Source organism: Coturnix japonica, chromosome 1 (genome assembly GCF_001577835.2).
Source record: "Coturnix japonica isolate 7356 chromosome 1, Coturnix japonica 2.1, whole genome shotgun sequence".
Lineage (NCBI taxonomy): Eukaryota > Metazoa > Chordata > Aves > Galliformes > Phasianidae > Coturnix > Coturnix japonica.
In genome coordinates, this window is record NC_029516.1 from 151300376 (window position 1) to 151314984 (window position 14609).

General features: G+C 38.7%; 1 protein-coding gene across 7 annotated transcripts in view; it reads left to right on the forward strand.

Moving 5' to 3' along the window:
* FNDC3A (fibronectin type III domain containing 3A) overlaps window positions 1-14609 on the forward strand; it is a 99206-nt gene that overhangs the window by 66874 nt on the left and 17723 nt on the right. For all 7 annotated transcript variants that reach the window (XM_015851815.1, XM_015851816.2, XM_015851817.2 and 4 more), the window contains 9 exons: window positions 745-1017; window positions 1523-1581; window positions 5969-6126; window positions 6520-6579; window positions 8312-8450; window positions 9070-9123; window positions 9717-9841; window positions 12788-12962; window positions 13634-13720. In XM_015851815.1, coding sequence (XP_015707301.1) covers window positions 745-1017; window positions 1523-1581; window positions 5969-6126; window positions 6520-6579; window positions 8312-8450; window positions 9070-9123; window positions 9717-9841; window positions 12788-12962; window positions 13634-13720 — 1130 coding nt within the window. The remainder of the gene's footprint in view (window positions 1-744; window positions 1018-1522; window positions 1582-5968; window positions 6127-6519; window positions 6580-8311; window positions 8451-9069; window positions 9124-9716; window positions 9842-12787; window positions 12963-13633; window positions 13721-14609) is intronic.

Consider the following 14609-nt stretch of genomic DNA (forward strand, 5'->3'; position numbering starts at 1 on the left):
TGTGCTTTATCGTGCAGATAAGACTACACCTTGAATGGGAGCTGTACAAAAATATTTTATGATGATGCCAGTCTTCTTGCTAAACTTTATTAATTCAGAAGAAGTTCTTTTCACTAATTTGACTTGTCTATTTAGTTATCCATTAAATGTACTGATTATTTTTTCTGCATAGCATTGTATGTAGGACTGACCTTTTCTGAAGCCATGTTCTTGGTGGGGCTGCAGCAATGCCTCAGTTTGCCTTGTACAGATCCAGTGTACTTACAGGACCCAGACATGCTGTCTTTGGTTGCTCTGTTCTTCAAAGGTTTCTGGATTTCCTGTTGATTTCTGCAGAAACACAATTAAAGTAACAAAGGTCTAGTTGCGTTCTCAAAACTTATGTATTTTTTGTATTCAGCATCAGAGCAAGTTTCCTACCTTGCAATCAAGTACTTACAGATGGAGGATGTGTTGGCTTTATTCTGCACCTTACAGCTTACAGAAGAATATAGAAACATTTTAATATTAATTTTTAAGTGGAAAAAATGATGTGAGAAGGAAAGATTACGCTTTCTTCTCTAACAGGTTATTAAGATCCAATTACTGTGTATAATTTTACTTGCTGGACAGCTCAGTTTTATAGTAGGAATATAGATATAATTTTGCACACAAGCATATGCTTAACTCACATGGCAATTTTAAATTGATTTTTGATTGCATTCTTTTCTTCATGATTTATTTGCTTATTTAACTTTCATTTAGATACCCTGCCTGCACATGGAAGAGCCAACTTTAGAGATGAAAGGTCTAGTAAAACATATGAAAGGTTACAAAAAAAATTAAAAGATCGGCATGGAACTCAGAAGGATAAATTAAACAGTCCTCCATCATCTCCTCAGAAATGTCCTTCTCCTGCAAGTGAACCTAATGGACTTACAAAAGGACAGGACACAGCTGGTATAAGCACAGGTTCTACCAAAAGCAAGTCAGTGGGTAAAGGAAAAAGCAATTCTCAGACAGACGTAGAAGTAGAAGGTAAGTGTTAATAAAAGATATATGTAACAGATACTTTTCATGTATATATACATATGTATATCTTTTGCAAGTCCAGTGTCTGGCTGAGCACATTGTAGTTTCAACACCACGCTTTGACAGTCTTGGGTGATAGCCTGTAACTACACTGACTTGCATGGAATGGAATTAAGGATGATCGAGCAGCCTGCTCCTCTCATTGAAACAACGTGCCTAAGAGAACAAAACTACTGTTGTGCAAGTCTCCGTGTAGATTTGGGCAGATTTTATTAGTTATGTTTCTTATTTTTTCTGTATTCTTTTAAATTGTAGAACAGATTTAGAATCAAAGTGAACGATAACTATGGGAGCTCTTTCAGATTTACGTTGCCCTAGTTGAATGCAAGTTGATGCAGTGTTGTTTTATACATACTTCAGTCTATATGCAGTTGTTGAAGAGCTGTTTCAATAGAAAGTCACTGAACAATGATTCATGGGTGCTTTGTTTGCTTTGATTTTGTTTTTCAAGAAAAGGATGAAGAAACAAAAGCACTTGAAGCACTTCTTTCTAATATAGCCAAGCCAGTGGTAAGTAGTTACAGCTTTCTATAAAATCAGAGTGTGTCTGTTGCTATATTATACAGTGATATCTCCCTTTCTCTGCCCAAGTTCAGTTCTTCAGTTCTCAGCACTTAACTTTCATTGACTGAAATGTAAATGACCAAAGTAATTTTTAATATATTAACATTTATGAAACCAAAATTGTCTCAGTACTTAATATGTGAAATTCTTTTCATTACAGTCATCCCTGAGGTATTCATATGCATTGATAAGATCCCCCTTGAGCCTTCTCTTCTCTAGACTAAACAGTTCTACCTCTTGCCTAGTACCAGGACCAGAGGCCATGGGCACAAACTGGAGCACAGGAGGTTCCCTCTGAACACCAGGAGCCCTTCTGTGCTGTGCAGTGATGGAGCACTGGCACAGGCTGCCCAGGGGCTGGGGGGTCTCCTCCTTGGAGATCTCCCATAATCAGCTGGATGTGGCCCTGGGCACCCTGCTCTGGGTGTCCCTGCTGGGGCAGGGGCTGGAGCAGAGGGACCCAGAGGGCCCTGCAACCCTAACCATTCTGTGACTCAGTGGTGCTGCAAGGGCTGAGCAGGGATAAATAACTACAGTACTAAATGCTCAGAGTCCTGCTATGTCCAGGCATCAGAATGAGACAGCATTTCTTTGGTGCCCCTGTGTCAAATTCTGTAAGTAATGATTGAGGGAAATGAGATGGAGAAATGGATAGGAGGAAGCTGAACCTGGCTGCTGCTAGGATGCAGATAGCAGCTGTAACAGTCAAGTTCAAGAGCACTGAATAGGATGTCCTTGGAGACCGAATCTGGTAGAGAAGAAATAAAAAGAATTTGTGGAGAATAAAATGGGACTGAAAGAAAGCTTATGGAGATTAAGGTGTGAATGGAGAAAGAAAGTGAGGAGCAGAGACAGCTTCTGGCAAGGAGTACAGATCCAAAGGACAATCAAGACTGGGGGATCCTAAAACTTCCAAACTTTGGACTGGGTGATCCTGTGGGTCTTTTCCAACACTGGTGATTGTGTGATTCAAAAGAAGAACAGGTTATGGCTGTGAGGAATGAACATAGGTCTGTGTCTGCTAGCATTAAGTTTTGCTCAGGACCTCGGATGTAATCCAGCTTTCCTAAACATCGTATTTTTGACAGCAGGTACTTGAGAGATTCACCAGCAGAGGTTTTATTTTTGCAGCCTGTTATTTCAGTGCCCAGCTGTGCACTTCATCTCCATGGATGATACTAAATGCCAGTTGCTATCACTGTGTTACATCAAGCACTAGAAACTTGTGCAAGACTTTTGCTGTTGAGTGTTACACTTTAGGAAGATATACATCATAATATTATTAGAAGAATATAGAATCATACTTTCAAAGTGAAGCAGATTTACTGTACAGACCCTGCAATTCACAGTACAATTAGATCTGTTTTGAGAACGGATCAGGACTGTGCAGGGCTGTGCAGCTAAAGGGACTGGTGCCTTATACTCCTTTTGACTGTTGATCACAAGAGTCTGTCTTAGAAAAGGAACATGTGCCTGGTCTAACCACATCAGAATGGACACAGGAGCAAGTTTTATTAACTGTAGGGTTAGCTTAGTGTAAGATAGTGTTGGCACTTGGACACACAAGGCAACAATGTTCTCAGTAGCCCTCACATCATGGGTGTGAGCTGTGACCTTAGCTCCGGGAGAACACAGATGTTGCTTTCTATCCTGACTAAAGTGAAGGGCCCATATATCTATGCACAGTCTTCTGCCCATTGGCCAGAGCATACAGGATGCCATCCAAGTCAGGAATGTCAGCAGTGACTGCATTGCCATGGGGAGTGATCATTGAGCATGCTAGGGCTGTTAAAGTGAGACAGTGGGAAATGTATTAAACAAGTGTAACATCAGCTGTGCTGGCAGAGGGCAGAAAAAAAACAACAGTGTCCCAGTGCATCTCTGTCTTGTTTCCGTTTGCTTCCTTCCTCTCAGAATATTCATCCATCCATCCCCCATAGGTCAGCATGAGTAGTTTCACTGTTTCTCCCCCCACCCATAACCTTTCTTGAATTTCAGTGTCTCATTGTGCTCTGTGGTGTATTTTCATTCATGCATCTCTTGTTAGTCCTGTGCATTATGTAGTACCTGAGCCTTGCTGCTTCCAGATTCCTATGTGTTGTTTTTAAATGAACTATATTGACTCCTCAGCATTCAAACAGCCTGCACCAGCCATTGTGTTCACTAAGCAAGTGGCAAAGGAAGTGCAAGAGAAGACAAGGGGAACTGAAAAGACAAAAGCAAAATGAAGAATGGATATTTAATGAGAAGAAGGGATACGCACTCACAGTTTCTGCTTACATGGCATTATAAAGTCCATGGGGTACATCATGTTTTGTAGCTCATGTGTGTTCTTTTAGAACACGATGCTGTTTACTTACTGGTTAAGTACCTTATGCAATCCAGCTGGCACATACTAGAACTGCTCTTTATTTGATTTAATTATTTTATTTTTTACCCAAATGGCACATCTTTAAAAAGGAGATTAACTTGTTCAAGTTCAAATGAAGGCGTTCCCACCTCAGTTTCCTCAGTGTTAGGGTCTAAATATTCCCTTCCCAGTGCTCTTCAGCAATGCTTGATAGTTGAAGTTTGGCTTCTTGCCACTGCTTGGTTTAACATGAGTGTACATCACAGAAGGGGAACCAGTATGTGACCATCTGGTTTACTGCTGACCATCCAGTTTCGCTGGGCACCATCAGCTGGACCCAGTGCCTTTGCTACAGATTTTCTTGTCTTAAATTGTAGCTTATTTACTAATGTTTTCCTCCTTTTTTCCCCATATATATGTGTAGGTCCAAATATGTATATATACAGAAGCTTTTTTATTTTTTTAATATCTACACTGCTGCTTTTTATGCTTTAATTCCCAACTTCTGCAAATACTTTTCACTTTGCATTTTGTGTTGAATTACACTGGCTGTTACATTTTAAACTTTGGCAAATTGGCCATAGCAAAGCTTCAGATCTTCATAACATTGTTTAGTCACATACCCTGTTTACACAAAGTAAAACAACCAGAACAACCTACATGGTCACTGATTTTTAGCTTGGTGCATAATGTAGTTTCATTGTGTTAAGTTACTTTGTGAACAGTTGTCATCTATTGTTTTAGATGTCTTACAGAAGTTCTGTCTTTTTTCAGTCGACGTGCTAATGTTTGCCCTGGGTGAATAACTCGGGGTAACAGCTTTTCTTCCAGGGACTTAAGAACAGAGTTAATTATTCTTTCTTGACTTTTGTTGCAATACAAGAGATTTCCACTCTGCTCCTTGTTTAAGTTCACTAATCTAAGTTCTCTGAGTTGAATATTTCTCTGTAATGTTGTCTTTGATGTTGCACTCTCTTAACTCTCTCTAGAGAATAGCTAAAGCCTCTAATGCCTGAATGTTCCAATGAGACATAATGCCAGCTTTCATTCATACCAACCACCTGACTTACCCTGTGTAAAAGACATACTATGATGTATGGAGAGAAATGTGATCTATGAAGTGTATAAGACAGTTTGGCACTAGTGAAGAATTAGATTGAGTGTTAACTACAATTCTGGACAAAACATCGAAGGTATTGGAACAGAAGTAAATAATCAAAGAGGAGGGTGAAAATGATGAGAGAAACAGGTCTTCAAATACATAAGAAAACTGCAGGAAGGGCAGGGAGGTCTGATGTTCAAATCAATAGCAGCTGGGCCAAGTAGGGTTAACTGATAGAACAAGAGATGCTACCTGGAAAATAGGAATAAAATTTGTCTGTTGCCAGTAACCCGTTTCCTCTGTTTCAGTCCCAAAGTTGACGCGTTTGGGTTAAGAGCACCAGTTCTAAGAATAGTATTTCGATTCTCACCCTCTGGGAATAGGTTTCCAAAAGCAACTACTCAAAATATATCTTTTACACATATGTATATGGCAGTGATACTGTGGAACTGGTTATTTCATACAGTGTGTTGTCTGTTCTTTTGAAATGGTTGTTGATAGTCGGTGGGTGCAAAATACAAACTATTTCCCTGGGCATCCTGTTCCTGTGCTTAACCACTGTAGCCCACTAGGTGGCATTCGTTACTTTGTAATCAGCAAAGTACGGTGACAGTTATTCTTGTTTCCAGCTTGATTTCACAGAGTCTTAGAAAGATTAAGGTTGGAAAAGACCTCTAAAATCATGCAGTCCAACCATTAGCCTGTCCCCACCATGCCCACTAACTATGTCCTTCAATACCACATCTACATTTCATCTGTAAAAACTAATCAGTAGCTCATACATCAGTATAAATACTCTGATTTGCTAATGATTTGCTTCTCATCTGATTATATACCGTAGCATTTAAGTGGCAGAAGTCTCAAACATTATATTTCTACAGGTGTCAGACATTCAGGCAAGAACGGCGCTGCTTACGTGGTCACCTCCATCCATTGATGTCGGAGAAGACGCTGACAAGAGTAACATACCAGGGGTTTATACTTACGAAGTGATGATTTCAAATACTGGGAAGGATGGAAAATACAAAACTGTATATATGTAGGTGTTCATTTCCTTTATTTTGTTGTTGCTGCTTTTAATTGCGTGACTTAAGATCTCTTTAAAATCTGTTCGTTGTTTGGAGATTTAAATAGTTGGATACCCCTGCCTTAAGTACTAACATATCAGCTGCTATAACTGAGTAAGAAAGAAGGTAATTTTTATCTAAAAACAAAGAATGCAAAAAAATCAACAAACAGAAAAAAAGCAAGGAAAGCCTGGAAAAATCCTGAGATAAATGTGTCTTCATTGTAAATGCTTAGCAACAGAAACAACCTATTGACAAGTATGTTCCTTACGAGGAGTGTTAGGTGGATGGCTCAGGTGCACGCCTTTTTATAAATGCACGTGATTCTAAAATGATCTCTTTAACAAAACTGTATTTCTTTTCAGTGGAGAAGAAAATAAAGTTACTGTAAATGATCTCAGGCCAGCAACTGATTACCATGCAAAGTGAGTATCTTCCTTTTCTGATAACTAAATTCAATGGGAATGTTTTAAAAGTTTCATTTGATTGCAGAAACCTTCAGAACTTGTCTTTATCTCTTGATACCCTCCTTTGACTCACAGTGGTAGTTGAAATATTGCCATTTTTAAGTCAACGTTTTTTGTTTAGTTCATCATATAATCAGTTTTGGCACACATGACATTTTTTTGCTACCTCACCCAATATCTCTGCTTTTGTCACATCATGCCAATGCAGTGACCTTTTTATTTCCTTTGAGGCATGCCCCAGTGATGCTTCCTTTATGCCATTTCCTCACAAGTACTAGAAGGTGCCTTGCATGAGAATTTTCTTCCTACTGGCTTCTTCATGCTGCTTTCTCCTTTTTCCAGCAGGCCAGTCTGGAAAATCCCAAGACTTTTGTGCTCAGAAGCCATTTATTTAGAGGCAGCTGGTAGGAAGGAAAGGGAGCAAAAGGATGTGAGTCAGAACGTGCCTCTTTCCATGTGCACTGGGGAGGAGAAGGATTTTGGTTATGTAGTACTCTCATGATTCCCATTTGCTCAAAGAGGAGTGCTAAGTTCTGGGTCCTCAGTGTGATGACTGCACCTTCTAGTGCCTTTTCAAGGGTTTTGTTCATTACCAAACTGAAAGTCAAACCACGTTGTCTGTTCATCCCACCCTTCATATTTATGGTGTGCTGCTGTGTTCAGGAGGAGGATGAGTGGTAAATTGACTAGAAGGTCTTTCATACGCAAGTGTTTCTCTGTGATTTTGTTAATGTTTTTATTAGTGTTTAAGTACTTTATCCAATTGCATTTAAGCTGAAAATGCATGGAGCTTAGAGGTCATAGTCCAGGGCATTTTTTCCCTGTGAAAGTCTTTTCCTACCAGGCTGTTTTCAGATTCCAGATTCCATTTTATTTGTTTCTGGTCATTGTAGAGGATTCATGTGAATAGATGATTTAGCCACCTAAGTTCTTCCTGATCTAGTAATTAGAATTGTGCCAGTCTGAACATTGCCAAAAAGGAAGATGAGAAAGACTGAACTGTGAAGATAATCAACACATTTTGCATCTGAAACTGTTTGTAAAGACAAATAACTTTGTGTGCAACATTAGTCACTGTTAGATGGTTTGGTCTCCATGCTCATATGTTCAACAGTGTCAGATTTCCCATGACTTGCTGTTCATAAGCAGGTGACACAGGAATAAAAGATTCACTTTGGAGAAAAGCTATGAGCAAAGCAAACCATTCCTCTTTGAGACAGAGGCAACAACTCATTCTTCCGATATACATGAAGAGCTTGTTTATAGCCTTCCTAAAGGAAAGGACAGGGTGAAACACCTCAGTAAGCTTTACTAAATGCAAAGGATACTCTGAAAGTACATTTGCAGCTTCATTGTGCCTATCTCACAAAAGCACTTGCAGAATAATTATCTGTATTATCACTTCAAACATCTACAAGAGATAACAAGGCTGCAAGACATTACCATCATTTCCCTACCCAAGTACTGCAAATAGCAAGTGTATTTCAAATATGATTGCGAAGATCCAAAGTAAAGGACTCTTCTTTTGCATTACCTGACCAAGATGTTTACAACAGTTGTGTTACATATATATAACAGTAATATATAATGAGATGGAAGGAAGTAGCTAAATTCTGAATACTCAGTTTTCTTTGGAAATTTTATACATAGATTTTGAAGTAAAACATCTCTGATTCTTTTTCACATTTAGAGTCCAAGTGGAATGCAGTTGTGTAAAGGGGAGTCCTTCAGAAGCAGAGAGTTTTACCACAATGAGTTGTGAACCTGATGCTCCAAATCTGCCCAGGATAACTAATCGGACCAAAAATTCTCTTACTTTGCAGTGGAAGGTAAGAACTACTTAAGACACTTAAAAATAGGCCCTTAAAACTCTTCATCAGTTTCAGATTTGTGAATAAAATGTCAATTCATTGAAACAGAATTTTTTTGCCAATCGTAGTATTTTCAACCACTGTTCTGTGTCTTAAGGATGTGTATCAGATTAAATGTGGGCTTCATTAAAAAGAAGAAAAATCCCAGAAAAGACAGGAGCCTTTTTAATTAAAGTTAATGAGCTTGAACATGAGACACTGGTTTGTGTTCTGGTCCCCTCCTCTACTGAAGAATCAATTTCTTCCTCTGTTATTAAGCATAGACTCATTTGTGCAAATCAAATGGAGTGGCTTGGAAAGACTGAGATTTGAACGGATTTGTAGTGTAGCTGCTTAGAAAAGTTCTGTGTATTTTACACTGCTGCCAGAATACCTTAGTATGAATGAAATGAAAAAAAAAACAAAACCCAAAATATGTTCTGGATGGAAAGAAAAGAAGGACCATCTTGGCAAATGAAACAGACCTAATGAAAACATCATTTGCCCCCCACTCGTCATGTCATGAACATACGTGCGTCTTTCCTAAAGTGATCTTGTATCCAATTACAGCTCCAGTTTCTGATTTTTCTTGTTGCAGGCATCTTGTGATAATGGTTCTAAAATCCACAGTTACCTTCTGGAATGGGATGAAGTAAGCGATTTCTTTTTCTTTCTGTGGTTTTCAGAAGTATCTGTCTGTCGCTGCGCATCAGGTTGTGTCATAATTATGGCTTATGTAGGCACATGGGAAATAAGTCCTGCAGCAAGTGTGAAATCATGGTTACTGCCAAATTTTCTTCTTAGGATATGTAAAACATAAGCTATTTCTTAGTTACACGATTCTACGACTTCTAATGGTAGCTTTTTAGCCAATACTTCTCTTGAGAGTAGAAAATAAATGATCACTTTACTGTAACAGCCTTCCATTGGTATCAAAGGGCTGGGTCAGCTCTGTCCCCTCAAACATCCGCAGCTCCTATGCAGTAGCTTTCCTAAGAGGGAGATTGCTGAGCAGTGTTGTACTGCCTTCTCCTTCCAGCCCCTTGGAGCTGGGAAATGGAACAGAATTTGAAAAGCCTCTGATTTCATTCATATGCAAAGTTTTATATAAAGTCTCACCATGTGAGGGATTTTTTAGTCGTGTTACACTACAAGAAATGAGTTTGCTCCACATGTGTGTGTTGCTTTAATTTATGGACACATATTTAGTAGGGTGAATAACGTGATTAATTTATTCCTTTTTAGGGAAAAGGAAATGGAGAGTTTTGCCAGTGTTATTATGGCCAACAGAAGCAGTATAGGATTACTAAACTATCACCAGCAATGGGGTACACCTTTAGGCTAGCCGCCAAAAATGACATGGGGATGAGGTAAATATTACTGTTGTATACATAAATATGGAATGCATTTGCATGCATATATGTGATTGGTTTGGAAAAGCATGTGATGGCATTTAAAGAAACAAGTCTTCTGTCCAGCTAGGATTTACGTAGTTTATTTACTGTATGTGATTGGATTATTCAGTTTGCAGATTACACATGTACTGTGAATCACTTGATCTTGCTTGAGAGCAAGAGAGGTTGTACAAGATGACCTCCAGAAATCCTGACTTCAGCTGTTTGGTGATTACTGGCATAATCTGTTTTGTTTAAGCATTATTACAGCTGTGTTTTTACTGCCACAACATATGTACATACTTGGCATGTAAGTGCTACAGATCTCAGCCCCCTTTATAAGCAACTATCACCTGTAGATACTCCAGCTACTTCTGCCACTTGCCCTAATTCCTCAGACTACCTCCTATAACCTTCATTCGCCACCTTTGTACATAAAGTGCACAAGCGTGGCACATACAGCCCGGCTGCTATCGCATGGAATCAGCTCAGGCTGTGCTAGGATTCAGTGAAACTGACTGTTGTGTCTGATATAATATTCAATTCTACTGAAACGGTGGTGGTAAAAGATGAGAACACCAAACTTTGTTTTTAATTTGTGAATGAATGATGTTTGACTACAGTAGGGAATATAAGCAAGAACTCAAAAATACAAAGTAAAAGTAGTATGTTGTCAGGTTAGGCTTACACTGCTGGATGCATTAGCTCTTGGTAGTGCTTTTTTAGTCCTCTGGTGAAGTGATAAGGCTGGCTAATGCTGTCAGTACTAGTGCTCATTATCCCTAGGGAAGGCTGCCTGCGTTTATACCATATCCCAGCACTTGGACCTTTAGATCCTATCAGGTATAAAGTCAAGGCTTCTCTAGCTGTGAGTGTACAATTGCCATTTTTATCTTAAGTCAGACTAGGAAGTATTTTTAGCATTATGCTACAGCTGACCAGAGCGGTGTTTTTCTAACATGGGTTGTGTGTTGTGTGTCCTTCAGTTGGCACAAGGGAGTGTTGGAGGGAGCAGTGCCTGCTTGGACAGCATCAAAGCACAGTTTAAAACTAGGGAGCCAGACCCAAGGGTGTAATTCATGCTGGACAGAAGAAATCTTCTAGAGTCTTTCTTACGTTACTGCCCTCTGGGAGATGTTTCTGAAATGAACTGCACTCTGAGTTTCTCCTGGACTTGTCTTGATGAGATTTAACTGAAGCTTTTGAAAAGAGTAGGCGGGGCGTGAGGTGACAGTTAAGCAGGGTCTGGTGCTCACGTTCTCTTCCTGTTTTCTGGTTCTTTCTGATCATAAGGGTACCCTCTGTGAGTACCCACACACATTAAATGAACACTACTGCGGTGTAAGCAGAAGAACTGCAATCCTTCTGTGTTGGAGGACAGTGATCACTTAAGAACCCTTTTTAAACTAATCATGCCAAATAGATTTCTTAACCTGTATTTCATAGCCTTGTAAAAATGCACTACATTGTCTTTATGGTATTACTGAATTAAGAAGTCTCTTTAAATGGTGTTTACTGAATGTAGTGTACCATTGTATTCCTTATGAAGCACGTTGAATCATAGAATCATAGAATTACCCAGGTTGGAAGAGACCTTGAAGAACATCAAGTCCAACCGCAGCCTAACCAGAACCCTAACTCTAAAAAGCCTACACAAAATCATATCCCTGATATGATTATGAGTACCACATCCAAATGACTCTTAAACACAACCAGAGATGAAAATCTTAGCTATCTGAAGACTGAATTTTGGCTAAATGATTTTGCCAACAAGAATGGATATTCTGTCTTCAAGTTATTCATGTTTTTAAACTTAGTTCTGACCACAAACAAACCTGGAAAAATGAAATTTATTCAAAAGAATGTAGTATTATTGTGCTCTACGTGAAATGTTTAAGAGCATTTCACATATGAGAATTACTGGAACTCTTTTAGTTGATTCCAATGGATGTTGGAGTGCTTCAAAGATAAGGCGTTTTAAGGTGGTTTCTAGGAATGTTAGATTTGGACACACGAGGTCTTAAACTGTTACTCAAGCCACGCAATGAGTTCTGTTTTCAGGACTTCTTAATGCTCATTTTGGTGGTGTGTAGCCACCATGTGTGTAGACTGCAGTTATATATTTGACATTCATTCATACAGTTTACAAATAAATTTAGACAAGCTCTCAAACCTACAAGTGTTTCTTCAGACGTGATGTAGAAGCAGCAAATTTCTGAATGAACTCCAGCTGCGAACCACTTTTTTTGTCATCTGTTTGTGTGATGCACCCAAATACTGACTTTTGTATGCCACCATTTCACCCTAGCTCTCTTTCTGTAACTTTTGTATTTTCACTCCATGCCCACCTAAGAGTCATCAGATAAGGTTGAAAGTTGTGTTCAGAGACTGTCTGAGTACAGTCTGCTTTTATATTGCCGGCTGTTAAAGAAACTTAACACTGAATAACAATACTCTGGTATTTTCTGATTCACTGTAGAGACTAATGCTTCAAATTAGACTTGAAGCACATAATAATTTGCATGGATTGCTGCCTGGGAAGCAAAGAGTGCTTCAGGGCCTTCCCATATACGTTTTTATGTTTTCATGCTTTTATTTTGAATAGACTTCAGTACACTGTTTTGCATAGAGCTCTACTGCTTTAGAAGGATGATGATACGTAAAAGCAAAACATTTTGGTTTGCAATACATTGTAATTACATCGCATGCAGGAATCTTTCAATTATGAGTGCGTTAACCTTGTTCAAATTGTTTATAACCGATAGATTTCTTGGGCAAGTCAAATCATCTGCGTGTACCAATTTCCAGCTGTGCACATATCCAAAAAATTGTCATGGCTGTATTTAGTAAGAATGATGTTTTTCTAGATATCAGTTCTTGTGTCTGACTAGTTTTACATACTATCTGTTTTATTATACACAGTGGTTTTAGTGAAGAAGTCCTGTATCATACCTCAGGCACTGCCCCAACTACACCAGCAAGTCCTTTGCTGATTAATGCTGGAGTTACTTGGTTATCCCTACAGTGGACAAAACCCTCAGGAACACCGTCAGATGAAGGAATTTCGTACATACTAGAGATGGAGGATGAGAACTCAGTAAGTTTCAAACATTTACTCTCAATTTAAGAAAGAGATGATAGTGTTTGTTTGATACATCGTTGTATTTAAATGCAACAGTGATTATTTTTGCTAGAATATTCTACAAGGAACTGTGTTTTCTGAAATGAAACTGATGAGTTGCCCTTGCAGTGACCACATCACTTAGCTTTCTCCTTTCCATTGCAACAGCAGTTATCATTAGTATTAAATCCTAATCCCACAGACTTCTAGACTACTTTTAACTTTGTGATTTTGCTTGTGAAAGTTCAGCTCTGTACAAATGGGTCAAAGTAATCGCATGATGAAGTGCAGTCCCTTATTTCAGCATAAACATCTTTGTTTTACCCCTGGAAAATGTTAGGTGTAATTTCTCTTGACACTCTGCACTTTTATTTTATTTTTCTTTTCTCCTCTTCAGAATTGGAGAACGATTAATTCATTTCCTCCCTCACCCCACCCTCATTTTTATACTTGGTTTCCATGTACAGCACTTACACGTGGTAGAAATAAAATATCTTGTGTTTACACAATGAAGTTACACTTAATTACTTTGTCAGAGAAACATAAAACAATTGCACTCTAAGATACGGTACTTTATTTATATGAATGATGTTACAGAATGTGGCAGACAGATACAATGCTTCAAGTAATCCCCTTTGGTTCTGCAGGGATATGGTTTCAAGCCAAAATACGATGGCGACGATCTTACCTACACAGTGAAGAATTTGAGGCGTAGTACAAAATACAAGTTTAGGGTAAGATTTATCACATACGCGGGTTTGGGTGGCTTCCTTTGGTTGACTGGGTCTCTTTTGGAACTTGAGGTTTGACTCACTGACTTGAGGGAAACCACATTTGAAGGGAAACCAGTCTTTTTCCTAATACTGTCATCTCATTGCTTTATTGGTCATCTCTGTAGAAGTTCATGAACCTCTAAAAGGGCACAGCACCATTGCAGGCATCTTGAAATGTGTCATTCTTGCTCATGACTCCATGTTTGTTGCGGTTTTTGTTTGGTTTTTGGCTTCTCTGTTACATAGGTACTATTACTTAGTTCTTTGATGTGTGTCCCACAGCATGAAGCAAAATCAGAATGGCCTCCATTCTATTAGGGGAAAACATGTCCATAGTTGTTTTCTTGCACACACCTAAATGACTATTTCATAAGCAAGAAGTGTGAGCTGCTTAAGAACATCATCTCTTAGCAATATGAGAGGGAGCAGTCCAGCACTTGCTGTATTTGCTTTGAGTCTAATACCCTTAAATACTCCTCCTGAATTTACAGCAAGTATTTTGCAGTTCCAAGTATTATTTCTTTTTCAGAAGTGGAGAAGGTTATGATAGGCATTAATCTTATGGCACTTATCCATAACTTAATGCTTATGTGATTTAAATTTTACAGTATATTTTTAGGGTTGTGCCACTGCTCAGGTTATATACATGTATTTAAACTGAAAAGCAGCTAAGTACTTTGGAAGGACTTGGTTGTAGTTTCCCTTTGGAATTAACCCTGTATGTTAATCGTATGCATTATTAGTAAGTACGTGGTTAACTTCAGCATCCAAGTTTATCATTAAAATAAAGAACCAACATTTATACTACAGTTTTCATAACAGAGCTGTTAGCAGAAGTCTGTTCACTTTC